The sequence below is a fragment of the Macrobrachium nipponense genome, chromosome 42 (assembly GCF_015104395.2).
Source record: "Macrobrachium nipponense isolate FS-2020 chromosome 42, ASM1510439v2, whole genome shotgun sequence".
Classification (NCBI taxonomy): domain Eukaryota; kingdom Metazoa; phylum Arthropoda; class Malacostraca; order Decapoda; family Palaemonidae; genus Macrobrachium; species Macrobrachium nipponense.
The window spans coordinates 12238978-12253427 of NC_061103.1; the positions used below are offsets into that span (position 1 = coordinate 12238978).

General features: G+C 39.7%; 1 protein-coding gene across 1 annotated transcript in view; it reads left to right on the plus strand.

Moving 5' to 3' along the window:
* Positions 1-6708, plus strand: part of LOC135212978 (uncharacterized) — a 199226-nt gene extending 192518 nt beyond the window's left edge. Inside the window, exon 6 of the mRNA XM_064246741.1 lies at positions 5607-6708. Within this exon, the coding sequence (XP_064102811.1) occupies positions 5607-5874 (268 nt within the window). The 3' untranslated portion in view covers positions 5875-6708. The remainder of the gene's footprint in view (positions 1-5606) is intronic.
* Positions 6709-14450: the final 7742 nt, after the last annotated feature.

Consider the following 14450-nt stretch of genomic DNA (forward strand, 5'->3'; position numbering starts at 1 on the left):
ATTCATGCACAGACAGTGATATATATATATATATATATATATATATATATATATATACATACATACATACATACATATATATATATATATATATAATATATATATATATATATATATACACAGAAAGAGAGAGAGAGAGAGAGAGAGCGAGAGAGCATTGCATTTGAACGTTATACTTCTTATATAATGTGTTACTGATTGTCTTTATTACAAGATCTAAGATCTAAATAGCTTCATTGCTAATTATGACACACACACTAACTGATTGGCATGAAACTCCTCTGCCTCATACATAACTGAATTAAAACAAATGGCCCTCAATTTTCATATGTTTGCAACAGAGGCAGCGATGCTAGTATAGTGTTTGATGCAGATCAGCTGATATGGACGCATTCAGTAACACACAAGAATATAATATCCAGAGGTGTCCATATGAACAAGCACAAGCAAAGGCCCATCACGAATTCCATTGGATTCCTTTCACACACATCGAGGTGACGCGAATGAATGCAAACTTGACAGGAACCGATTTTTCTTCCCTTGGCGAATTGAGATTCCCAGAAATCGTGGCTGATTCCTGCTCAAGCAGTAACCGTCATAAATTGTACACGAATTCTGGGCGCCGAGAATGGGAATGGACGGCTGGAGTTGGTGATATCTGTAAATGAAATTATCATACCGGGGAATCTTTTTATGGGCGGTTGGGGGCGTGGCAGCAATGCAAGTGGCATTCCCTCACTTGTTCTTCCTCGATTCTTCTCGCTTCGTGTTTCTGGAGTCGTGTCAACGTTGTCTTTTGATTGTTGCTCTTCTTTCGGTTATTATTATCATCGTTCTTTTTTGTTAGAGTCTACAACAATATTGAAAGATCAACATGTCTCAAGTGGAACGATAATGTTTATTCGGCGAATACTGTGCTCATAATTGTCGCCATGCCAAGGATAACTTGCGTGTACTTTTGGTCTCTTGAGATGATGAAAAGCTGATTGTTCTTTTCACCGGAGGAGAAAAGTTCCTGCCGATGCCCGTCGCAAATCTCGACGCATTCGCACCACGACCAGTCGATGGATACTAATGCTGGTTCACTTAAGATAGATTCTTCGATGAGCTCTATGCTAACTAGACGTTTGTTTGGCGGCCGCTGATTAGCTGGTACCGGGAGGAAGGCAGCTCCCGGCCAATCAGCGGCCACCAAACAAACGTCTCGCAGGCATAGGGCTCACCCAAGAATCTACCTTAAGTGAACCAGCTATAGTTTTGACAGGATCGCTTTTCATTTCGCCTTCTTCCCTTCAGTGAGCATTATGGGATGACACAAATTTTAACCAAGGGTCCAGCGATCTCGAAACTGTTCAAGACCTCGGGAAAAGACATTAAGATGGAAGTGTGCAACTCCATAAGTCGATTTCAAGCTACACACTCAAGTAGTAGTAGCGCCTCAGTGGCGTGTGGTTGGTTTGGTGTTTGCTTCTCACCTCGGTGGTCGCGGGTTCGATTCTCGGCAATTCCATTGAGGAGTGAGAGATGTGTATTTCTGGTGTTAGAAGTTCACTCTCGACGTGGTTCGGAAGTCACGTAAAGCCGTTGGTCCCGTTGCTGAATAACCACTGGTTCCATGCAACGTAAAAACACCATAAAAACAAAACATCAAGTAGTGCTCCCGAGCTCTGGGATCTACGTCTGACCATGACGAATTGAAATTCTTTTTCTTTATTTCTAAGCAAAATGGTATTTCAGGGACAAGACTCAAAAGAACGGAAGGTATGATTTGATATGACTTCCTCGTGATGTTAAATGGAAAAATCAAGTCCGCAGTATCATGTGTTTGTGTATTACTATATACAGGAGGCTTTCGCCAACTTGATTCAGGATGAAGAAACAACTGATCAAGTTGGCGAAAGCGTCCTGTAGTATATAGCAATATGCACACGTACTACTACACTGCGGACTTGATTTTTCAACAGTGGAAGGTATATCAACAGTTAAAAGAGCTTTTGTCTTGAATTTTTCCTTGGAGGTCCCGCCCCTTCCCCCCACTTTTTTTTTTTTTTTTCTTTTTTGCACCCTTAAAATCATTTAGTTTTTCGAGTTGGGGGAGGGAGGTTTGGGGAGACCCCACGAAGACGCGATTTCTTTGAAAACTCGCACCTCGTGGACGGTGGAACATCCAGAAGCGTTAACGAGGAAAGATTGATTGATTGTGGGTTTTCTGGCGTCAAAACTACCAGGGTCACCGACGCCGTAACGAGGAAAGAATGTGAGGGTTCGTCATGATCTGAACACTTTTTCTTGATAAAGATGTTCGTCAGCAAGTTCAACTGGCTACGGAGGTTGTCAGGAAAAGATCACCGTCAGATACTGATGCGCATTGAAATTTATAGCTTAATGAAACCTATCAAATATTATTCATAAAATAAGCAAATGGCCAATTTCATTGACTTCAACGAATCCCTGAGCGCTTTGGAATAGTATGAAGTGAAATGACCAGAATTCCAAAATATACTGTTTGTGTCGATAATGGAATGTTGCTCGAAGTAGGATTTTGCCCTTAAACCTTGGTGTCATTATTTCCAGATAAATTCAAAGGACGATGATAAGAGAACAAGTGCTTCTTGCCTCTCTGGTTGTCTCTGGTGCATGTTTAAGAAAGCATGGAGTCCCAGCATTGTTCAAATTTAGTCAGCGCCCGAGCTGCCCTTTTACATCGATCACAGGCTCAGATGCAAACATGGATGCGAATCCAGACACCGAGTAAGATGGATGGTCGGGGACGTTTGAAAATTTATATTTTTATCTGATCTCCTCAGCATGCGCATGCGCCATCGCTTATACTCAGGAGCGTCCCGATTATATTGTGAGGGACGTTCATTAAATGTTATGAAGGATGTGTGCTCAAGAGCGGTAGCCCCAACGGATCGCCTCCACTTTTCAGGGCTGATCCCAGACGATGAGATTTGAGTCAAGTCTGTTCTGAGGAGGAGGGAGGTCCCTTGAGCCCTTAGGTAAGATAAGTGAACGCCTTGCAGCCATTATCATTATCCTAAGAGATGACGATGGTGGAAAGGTTGGAAGAAGCAATGGACACGAATAATTCCTCAAGGTGTGAAATCGCGAAAATATGTTTCCCAAATATTCTGGTTGATACATAAAACAACTATGAATAAAATATCAGAGAGCTGTCCTGCGCTTGTTGACTGATTGCTTGTTTACAACTATAGTTGGACTAAACAAGGCTTTATTCAAAGACTAAATAGAAAATTCTTTACTTGTTGATTTTTATGCAACTCATAAAGTCAACATAAAGACGTTTATGAATCCAAAAGCAAACACAGGGAGACAGATGAATGGAAATGACCCCCGAAAGCGAAGCGAGACGGCAACTCATTTCGAGAGACACCCATCAACGCTGCATGCTTGTTTGTTTTTATGGTGTTTTTACGTTGCATGGAACCAGTGGTTATTTAGCAACGGGACCAACGGCTTGACGTGACTTCCGAACCACGTCGAGAGTGAACTTTTGTCACCAGAAATACACATCTCTCACTCCTCAATGGAATGGCCGAGAATCGAACCCGCGACCACCGAGGTGAGAAGCAAACAACAAACCAACCACGCCACTGAGCGCTTGCTACATGTTTGCGTCGTCGTCGCCTGGGAAAGAAGGAAGGAAGGAAGAAGTCTGGCTGTTGGTTTGCGAGAGGTTGATCAAATCATATTTTATTTCAGTCTCCCAAATCATATTTCTCAAATCATATTTATGGTCGCGGGTTCGAATCTCGGCCATTCCATTGATGAGTGAGAGATGTGTATTTCTGGTGACGCAAGTTCACTCTCGACGTTGTTCGAAGTCACGTAAAGCCGTTGGTCGCGTTGCTGATAACCATTGGTTCCATGCAACGTAAAAACACCATACAAACAAACCAAATCATATTTAAGCCGCGTCTTAAGCCTCGGTTCCTTTTCCGTTAATCAATTAGAATATCATAGTGACTATTCCTTAGATATTGATTTTTTTTCTTGTGTTAGTTTGTCAGTGGATTTCAGACCCCTAACATCGACTGTCATTGATATACTTTCCTCATGATTAGCCTCCCTTTTTATGGCTTTATTTCCCGCTTTCATTCTTCGTCATGTAGAATGATAGGGTCAGGTATAGATCCCCCTTCTCTCAAGATGAGCAGACAATTAAATTCTACACAAACAGCTCAAATAGATTCGAGGGCGTTCATCAACGAACATAATAATCATATTCTTGATTGATACAATAATTGCACATTCAAATAACAGTCTGTCTTTATATCAGGCAAATGTTGCAGTCATGATAACAGGTTCCTTGCGGCATCTATCCAGGATTGCGAAGGATCTGATAACCGGTGCCTCATGTAACAAGGTTACCCCGAAAGTGACCTCGACTGTTCTTCCCGACGACGCTGCGATGGACTTCATGGCTCCGAATCCATATGTGTGCAGATCCGATCTGATCCACAGTTGAAAGAGCCAGTTATTTGGGCGGAGAGAGAGAGAGAGAGAGAGAGAGAGAGAGAGAGAGAGAGAGAGAGAGAGAGAGATTCCCTACCTTCAGTACCGCCCTCTCGAACCCATATAAAACATGAAAGTAGTTATGCTCTCTAGTCTAGTAGAATTCGCCAGATGGATTTGCTTCAAGATATCCTGAGTTGGGTTCTGGTTTAGGGATACAAATCTAGCAGACTGCCAAAACCTGACTGAATTTTATCCAAGGACTGAATATTCGTGGGGGAAAGATGATGAGTGGCTTTTCAACAACTAAAATGTTCCCTCCTTCCTTCCTACTATAGTACTATGCACTTTTGACTTGATACCGCAAAAAATTCTATCCTAAGATCAACTGCTCCATAAGTTTAGATAGTTTTACACACGAAGCAGTGTGTATCACTTTTAAAGCGTGATGTTATTACTACCGTGCAACGAGCGCAACGACTAAAGACTGCTATACTGAATTCCAAATAGCAGTCATTTGTCGTTTAGCACCGATCGAGGGAGGTTGCCACTCCTGAACGGTGCCTGCGTGTCTCTTACAAATACTTATTTAGTCCCGGTTGTCTACTAGTTACGCACACGTTTGTGTAAGTGGGTGTGTGTCTGTGGCACAATGATTCCATTTTTGTTTTCATGTTAAAATCAGACTCACGATTGGTTTTCACTCCTCTAAAATTAAAGTAATTCTAGGCAGTGACTCCTCAAGGACTGCAAAGAACGTTCCCTCGAATACGACAGCCACTACGGATTGGGGCGTTAAATGTATTTTGCCGTGCTTATTATAAACTTATAACTCCTGAGGGTTAATACAGTCGACCACCCCCCAAAAAAAAATAACGATAAATTCTTAATAAGCAACCCAAATACTTTAGGAACCTGTAATTTCCAAAGAAATGCCCGACGGAGTTATTACCTAGACCTAACAAAATTAATGTTGAAATGTTTAACTTGATGTTGAAACCCCAATTTAAATAAACAAGGGGGCAGTCATCTCACTTTCAGTGTTGTTGTCGATGTAACTTCAGTTATTCTTGTCCTCAGTCTCTCATTATGTTCATAGTAATAATTTGACCATTGTCTTTCCGCAGACAAGAGAACTTCTGCGGTGGCAGTTGCTGGTGCCTCCGACCCACTCACTTCGCCATCACTTCCGGGGACGAAAAGGAGATCATGAAGGCGTCCTTCTACCCGAACCTCACCGCCACCGTCGAGGGGTCTTCTGTAGGAAGTGCTATGCTGTCCTGCGAGGACGTGCCCATGAAGGAATTCTGTCGCAGTTTGGACGAAGAGGCGACCAACAGGAGCCAATGCCCCGTGCTCACCAACGGCCGGGTGGAGTACTGCAACAACCGATAGGAACGATTAACATATTCATAGGGGAGAGACAGTTCCCAAGTTGACAGCCAGCGAAAGAGAGAAAGATGGATGAGGGGCGTTGTGCATCTGATAGGGGAAGGGAGCCCTGTTGCAAAAAGGCTCTCGGGACCAAGATCTGGGAGAAGAAGAATTCTGTTTCATCAAGATTATACTCGAAGTTCGGTACAGTGCTCGTGAAATGATGACCCCACCTCTCTCTCTCTCTCTCTCTCTCTATTGTCAAACTGGGCAGAATTGTCTAAATGGGATTGCCCGTCTAAAATATCTATCTGTTTATTGACCTGTAAAAGAATTAAAACAGCAATATGGGCATTTTTAACGAAGTTGTGTCACTTCCATTTTAACCCGAGCGATGCTTTGCTTTACGGGACAAGCAGTTAATTACCACTGGCAGAACTAATTACACTAGAAGTCTGTCTTCGAGTCAACTATGCCTGCGTGTCTATTTCCTCAAATAAGCAAGCATTAATAAGGCCGTGTGCAAGTCTATACCTACCTTCACCATCTGTTTTTGAGTCTACAGACCTTATTTGCACAAACTCCATTTTCTCCTCACTTGCAAACGTCTGAAAGAGACGGATCACAGATTTTACGAACAAGTCAAAACGCATTTCCTCGAGAATTCGCGTTTAAGAGTCACGATGACCTGGGAGCGGGAGGTGTGTATCGAAATGTATACCGACCGATTCGTCTCATTGAAAGCGTTCTGAATATTTAAGGAGTGAAGTACTTTATTTTTTTATATGCAGCTCGTAATGAATTTCATAAGTCGTGCTGCTACAGCTTTTAAAGTCTGCAAATAAAAGCAGAGGCACAAAAAATGAAGTATCGCAGCGGAATTTTAATTCTGCTATATACTCTAGTTAAGGGATTAGTCAGCAAAAAGAATATATATATATATATATATATATATATGATATATATTATATATATTATATATATATACATATTAAGCGAATCCACAGAAAAATAATAGTCAAAAATACGTAGCCGAGTGCTTTCGTTAATATGACATTAAAGGACGAACGCGCTCTGCTGCGAATTTCTGCCTATTATTTTTCCTGTGGTATTCGCTTATATCATGAGGTCACGTGCATCTCCTGTGATTTTAAGTATTTTATAATATATATATATTATATATAATAAGAATTAATATATATATATATATATATTATACTATATATATATATATCTTCTATATATATATATAGATATCTATATATATATATATATATATATATATATATATATTCTTGTCACCACTACTGCTCTTTAGCTAGGCCTAGGGGGTTGATGCTTCTTCCGCTGCGCATCCAGCATCGTTTCAAGAACTGGCTGAAGTGTTACAACCGTATGCCCTTGTAAATGTCAACCACAGTTATTGGCGTTGGGCCTAGACTTAGACTGAAAAAAAAAAGTCTATCTGCAAAGGTAGTAGTTTTCCTTTCCATTGCATTTTACGATACACAGGACTACGGTGGTAATCTTAGTGTGAATATACATACATACATACTACATATATATATACATATATATATATATATATATATATATATATATATATATATATAATATATATATATATATATAAAAAATCTCATTAGGTTTCTTGTGCTCACATTGAAGATAGAATTCAGAAAGAAAAACAAGTAATGCAAGTAGTACCTGGTTCTTTGCCCTCTGCTGTGATATATTGCGTAGTTTCATCCTGATTAGTTCGTGTTACACGAATACGAAACGAACTGATTTACAAAGCACGAGTTTTTGAAATGCAACGTTCTGTAATTGTATGTCACTGAAATATGATGATGCTTTGCAGAAAATGAATCACTAAAATATGACGAAACTAGAACCTTTGTATATTGACTTCCTTGTCTTTAAACAAAAGCTAGGCAATACGTCTTTCTGTAGCAATGGAAGGCGAAATTGGCTTGCGTGCCGGTCGAGTCCACCCACTGCGATCTAAGACAATTGATTTATGTTGTCTCTATTGTTTTGGCTGGGCGCGACGACGCATCACCTCTCTTTCATGCGCATTTCAAAATCAATCAGGAAGAGAAAAAAGCAGAGACGGAATCGAGGAGAACACGAGAGAAAGAGAGAAGGAAAAGTGGTCGACAAGGGAGGTGCATTCGAGTTTTTTTTGCTAACTCTTGTTCGTTTTATTGAGTGTTTAGTTGACAACGATTTTCTATTTTCCTGGAGGATTGATTAGAATTGATGGTTAGACCAGGGCAATTTTTCAAAGGATGGATCAAAGTTGGTGTTATTTAAAAGTAAAATCCAATCGTTATGAAAAAGCAATTAGAATACACGTCCACATACTGCTGCGTAATTATTGTTGTGATGATCAGTGGGAAGAATGTTCTTATAAAGGCCAATTAACAGCACTTAAACGTATAGCTACCTAATAGGTGAGACTGAAGTGTTTTAAGTGATGTATTACTTCCAATAGGTAAAATAAAAAGAAAACAACAATTAGCCGTGTCAAAGGGACATCCATTTTTGGCACTCTTCGTGAGGGAGGACTATGGTTAAAAGTCGTGTCCTCGACCGAAAGATGACACCCATAGATACAGAGTGGACCGTTCTCGCGTCATACAGGCCGTTGGGGAAAAAAAATTTGCTTGGATAGGAGAGAGCCGGCAACAGGAGTGGATACATAAACCAGGTATTAGTTATTCCTTTTGGGTTCTGTGCTCTTGTTGCTGGATTTCATGTGTTATCCTGGATACATGCTGGCGAAGCTACATTAAAACTTATTCAGATTGCTTTACTTCTTTTGGTCGTGAAATGTCTTTAGCAGCAAGAATATCTTTTCATTCGTCGATTTTAAACTGTAGGTGATGATTATTGCAAATATTGAACCGAATTTGTTACGTAAATCTTTGTTATGTAGTTTCTGCAAGCGAATATGTATCTTAAATCTTCCTCTCCTAAGATTATTATTTGGTATTAACCTCGAAAGAAGAGCAAAACATCATACAGTAGAAGAGTTCAGAATTATAAGCCAATTTTGCAGTATGGCTTTTTGCTAAATGAAGATCCATTATCACCACCCTTCCTATTTTTGGAGGCCCTCGTCTCGGCCTTCATTTGGCCCTTCTGGCGGGCCCCATTCATTTGTCAGTTGCTTTTTGGAAGCAACTTGTTGAATATAGTCCTTTTCCAATGCCTTTGTTACATTTTGGCTCCATTAACCTATATTTGTCAGTGATCTTACGTGTATTTATGTGATGTGTTCCTTCAGTCTTTCTTATTCGTTTTTTGTCTTTTATCATGACGTACATCTCGCATCATTTTTTTTATAATGAATTCTTATCTAATAAAGAATGGAGCTTTAATTTTGTTCCTTGTGAGAAGCGAGACTGGGCGAGACAGTGCCCCGTGGGATTTATTTACTATCGGTTGTACAATAAAGTGTAAAACCAGGTGGCCTTAATCCATAATCTGCAGATTTTTTCCTTCGCATGCCAGACCTGGAGAGCCTGAAGAAGAGAGGTTATATTGCAGCCATCCTAAGAGTAAAGTATTTTGTATAAAAATGATAAACAATATTAATGGAGGGGGAGCATGGATATTGTTTGAACGAATTTGGAATGAACCTCATGCGATTTAGATAAACTCATGATTCATCCCATACCTTCACTGCTACACATCAGATATTAACTAACATTCCTCCACAAATAAAAGTTAGCATGACTAATCTTTGTATTTCTGATGCGATTTTGCAAGGGAGTAGATACATCGGCTCTAGTAAAAGACGTCAGATCTCCTACCGAAAATAAAGAAAAGAGAAGCGTCAAACCTAAGTCGCCGTTTGTGCTTCGTGCAGTTAGTTAATCCTTGTTTTAGGTGATCGTTTTGAGTTGTAAAAGTATACCAACTAGGTATTTCGCCTTGAGTTGTCATAGAATAATCTAACCTACTTAGATGATGTCCTAGGTGTAGCTAAGCAAAGTAATTATAATGCTGTTTTTGGACAATAACTGTTGGAAATGATTGAGAGGAAGAGACTGTAGCTATCTGTCAAGAAAACTCTATCGGCTACCCTACCCTCGACAGCAATTTGATAACTCGATTTTGATACACTAACTTATCCACTACTGAATGCGTGTCTGTCAGAACCTATTAATCTTAATATACATCCAGTGTCGGACATTGCTGTCCATTTCGACTTGACTAAGCCAGCGTACTGGAAGACAAAGAGACTATTATAGCCTTTGCTAGGCCTAATCTCGGAGCGCAGTGGGCTACCCGCACAGGAGAGGCAAGGTAAGGTCTAATGGCAGATTTTTGCTTTAAACCAAATTCGAGTTCCGGATTTGAAATTACGGTTAATTTATGCTTTAGCACGTCTTTTTGGGCATGTTTTGACATTAAAGTTGTAAGCAAATTAGGTAGGTAGTAGTTTTATGGATATTGGATATTCCTCTATAGCTGGTTCACGTAAGGTAGATTCTTGGGTGAGCTGTATGCTAACAAGACGTTTGTTTGGTGGTTGCTTATTGGCTGGTACCTGGAGGTAGGCAGCTCCCAGCCAATCAGTGCCCGCCAAACAAACGTCTCGTAGGTATAGGGCTCGCCCAAGAATCTACCTTAAGTGAACCAACCATAGTCTACAATTAGGCCTATGGCGACTACAGTGGGAAACTGGCGCTTGTGGGTGATCTTAACTTGGATTGGGGTTGGCGGCATGCCCCCTTAGACCTCCACCAAACCTAACCTAGGGCACTGTAAATTGAAATAAAAGGTACTAAGGTAGAATTTTACTTCAAATCACTTTTGCATTTTGGATTTGAAAATATTTGCATGTGTTTTAATATGTTTTGAACATTTCTGGTAGTATATTCCTTTTTTCCCCACAATTGATCTAACCAACCTCAACTAAACTAACTTGTCCAAACATAGGGTACCCGGCCCTTACCCTAGTCACCTAGTGCATGATCGTTTGAAAACATTCCATTATTCTAATTGCCTAATGTGAGAGGGTTATCACTTGTATTCCACTTTGGTTCCCCAAATTGAAGGCTGTGCAACTAAACTTACTCATTTGCACACAAAACTAATATCAGAATTGTTTAAATAACACGGTAAAACACAAGAAAATTATATTCTCAAATCCAAAATCCAATAAGTTTACAATAAAACAATACCTTATTTTACTTTTAGCCATTACTCAATGTTTGAGATTTTATGTTATAAGTTTCTTTATTATGTTTATTACGACACTCATGCTCAAATCTATCACAAATTTAGTGTTACCAAGATATTTGCCAGCAGACATTGTTCCCTTTGTGGATATTTTCTAAGTTTGTAAATACATTCAACACCCAGGATTCCGTGGGTTAGGGACCACAACCACTCGACACCCAGGATTCTCAGGGGTTAGGGACCACAACCACTCGACACCCAGGATTCTCAGGGGTTAGGGACCACAACCACTCGACACCCAGGATTCTCAGGGGTTAGGGACCACAACCACTCGACACCCAGGATACTTAGGGGTTAGGGACCACAACCACTCGACACCCAGGATACTTAGGGGTTAGGGACCACAACCACTCGACACCCAGGATACTTAGGGGTTAGGGACCACAACCAACCGCAAATACCTAAAATCCGTGAATACTTGACACCCCTCTATAGATGCTTATAACTTCCTATTTTAATAGTTTTATATTAAAAAATGTATGTTGTCATGAAAATATGAAAATACAGTAATTAGTGATTATTTCTCTATGAAAGTTTTTTGCAAATAATGATATATGTTCCACAGAATAATCTGAGAGTAGGTGAAGTTGCCAATCTTGAACTGCAAATAGGTTGGGGTCCACTGCATTAACACTATCATGGGAGTAGAGCATTGGGCTGGATTTTGTTTCTCATACTGCATTGTAGATAAGGATGGCTTGCATATCTGGAATGTCTTTTGTTATTTTCAGTAGGAAGCGTTGGTATTTGGGAAATGCTGATACTTTACATGATTGGTTCATTTGTTTTAAGTGTCATCAGTTATGTGGGATTTTAGAGCTCGAGCATTCTTTTAAAAATGTCTCAGTTTGGTGCAGACTTGTAATTCTTGACCCTTATAATTATATATTCTTATTTGTGTTTAAATGTCTTTGATAGTTGTTTTAATAACAAATGAGTAATTTAAAGATAATGAAACCCCCTGATACCCTACAAGTACTTTGGGGTTTGAGGGGGAACAGTAGGAAACCTGAATTATTGTTTGGACGGGGAAAATACAAAGAGTGAAGTAAGTCTACAGGGGGTAATCTAAGATTGCATACTGTAAGTCCTGATTCTTAGGTAAGCTGTGGAAAGTAGTCTATTGTACATTTTTACTGTAAACCACATTCTTATTCTGGAGTTGAAAATGTTTTCCCTATGTCTTAGTGTGTGTTTTGAATGTTTCTGATGTTCATTTTGGCTGCGAATTAGTACAGTAGGCCTAGTTTTAGAGATTACTGGCCCTCCTCTTGTATCCTACAGTTATGGGGAAAGGATTTTGGTTGGGAAAATACAAAAAGAGTGAAATGCAAAAGGATGTATCATAACCTTTCAGTGATACTTCTTCAAGTTCTGATTGTGATTAAGATAAGGTTTGGTGAAGGTTTTAAAGTAACATTATGTGCAAGTTGAAAAGAGGAGGTGAAAGACGATTCTGTTACAGCAGTAAAGTTCATAAACACCCGGCAGCCAGGAACTTGGGAACGTGAGGTCTTTGAAGTACAAAGACAGTGTTTTACAAGAATGCAAACAAGACCATTTGTAGTGAAGTACTTAAAAAAAAATAGGCTTCTAAAATATTTGGCATGTCTTATACGTTCCAATAGTGCATGCATTAGTTTTGCGGTTCTCTTTTAATTTTACAAAAAATATGTGGGGAGGTTAGCGAAGATGTCATGAAGGCTGCCCCTTCGCTGCACAATAATACATTTTAGTCACGAGGAGCTTCTTTGTCGAAGATGTTAGTTTTAAAATATGGCCCTAAGTCTAGTGATTAAACATGGTGCATTGAGACGTGGATAAAACTCTTAATAATAATAATTGTAAACACAACACACTAGGTGGAGCACTGTAAGCAATGATTGCTCCCACTGGAATCTCGGGTATTCTATTCCAAGAATGGCACTGGAAGAAAATGTTTGAGGGGCACTGTTGAATTACAGAAGATGACACACAATGGGGGAAGTCCACAAAAATCTGCAAAGCAGGTAACGTTGTAACACAGATACTCACAGCAGATAAGCTTACGTGACAGATCAGTGTTAAATGGAAACTAGCAAAACACGTGTTAGTTAAGGTTATTTCCAGTATGTTCGACCCCTAGCTGCAACCACTTTCAATCCTTTTACTGCACTTCCTTTCATATTCCCGTTCTTCCCTCTTACTTTCAATTGATTCATAGTGCAACTGCGAGGTTTTCCTCTCTTTACACCTTTCAAACCTTTTACCGTCAATTTCTGTCTCGGAGCTGAATGACCTTATAGGTCCCAGTGCTTGGCCCTTGGCGTAAATTTTATATTCAGTTTAATTCAGTTCAACCCTTAAGAGCCAGGCTAAACTTTGAGGTCGGCCAATTGAAGAAAAGGCACATCTGTGGAAAGAGGAAGATCTGTAAATGCACAAGGTGTTAGAAAAAAAAAATTCCAACAAATTTTTCTTACCATCTACGAGATGTTGAAAATGGCTATTTACAACCTCTTGTGGGGCATCTTTTATAAGACAATCATAAATTTGACCAAGTCATACATGTTTTTTTCTAATAAATAGATTTATTTTATTTTGTGAAATTACAGCTCATACCATATCAAAACAACTAAAGCCAGTAACATTCTGATTATATTTGTTGTAAAATATTTATGTAAATTTACTGAGATGGGAGATACAGTAAGTTTTTTGGATTATACAGGTTTTTTCTAATATTTCTTTGCACTTTTCTTTGCAAAATTGCAACATCTAAAATAAGACTAACATTAAACAGAACCGCGTAACATAGGGTTACAAGTAAAATCTCTCTTCAGATGTAAAATCTTGATTCTTCTCACATGGAAGATGGGGAGAAGGGCACCGTGGTTAGCAGTTGAGACACAGCTTCTCAATCACCTATTCTGCATTACAAATGCACTGTCACTGGATTGCAAAACAAATAACACGTTTGACTTGGGAACGCTGAAGGTTGAGAGGGAAAACACCCAAAAGAAACTAAAATGCAAACTGGTTAACACATCTGAGTTACTTTGCACAAGTGAGATTACACCACTTCACTAAGTCCCCGTCCACACGGCCGAGCTTTGCTCGACGAACTTTGTTCGATGTGACGTCAGAAGTGGAGAAACCGCGGCTAAGTTCTGACTTTTCGCGCTCTTTATCCGCTTCTGACGTCACATCGGACAAAGTTCGTCGACCAAAGCTCGACCGTGTGGGAGGAGGTTGCAAGAGAGTAAACAGGGGAGCAAATAAGAAGCATAGTCGAAGAAAATGTGTCTGTTAATTCCAATTTTGACAGTACCTGTTATCCTGGAGATAGACTTCTTGATGTTGAG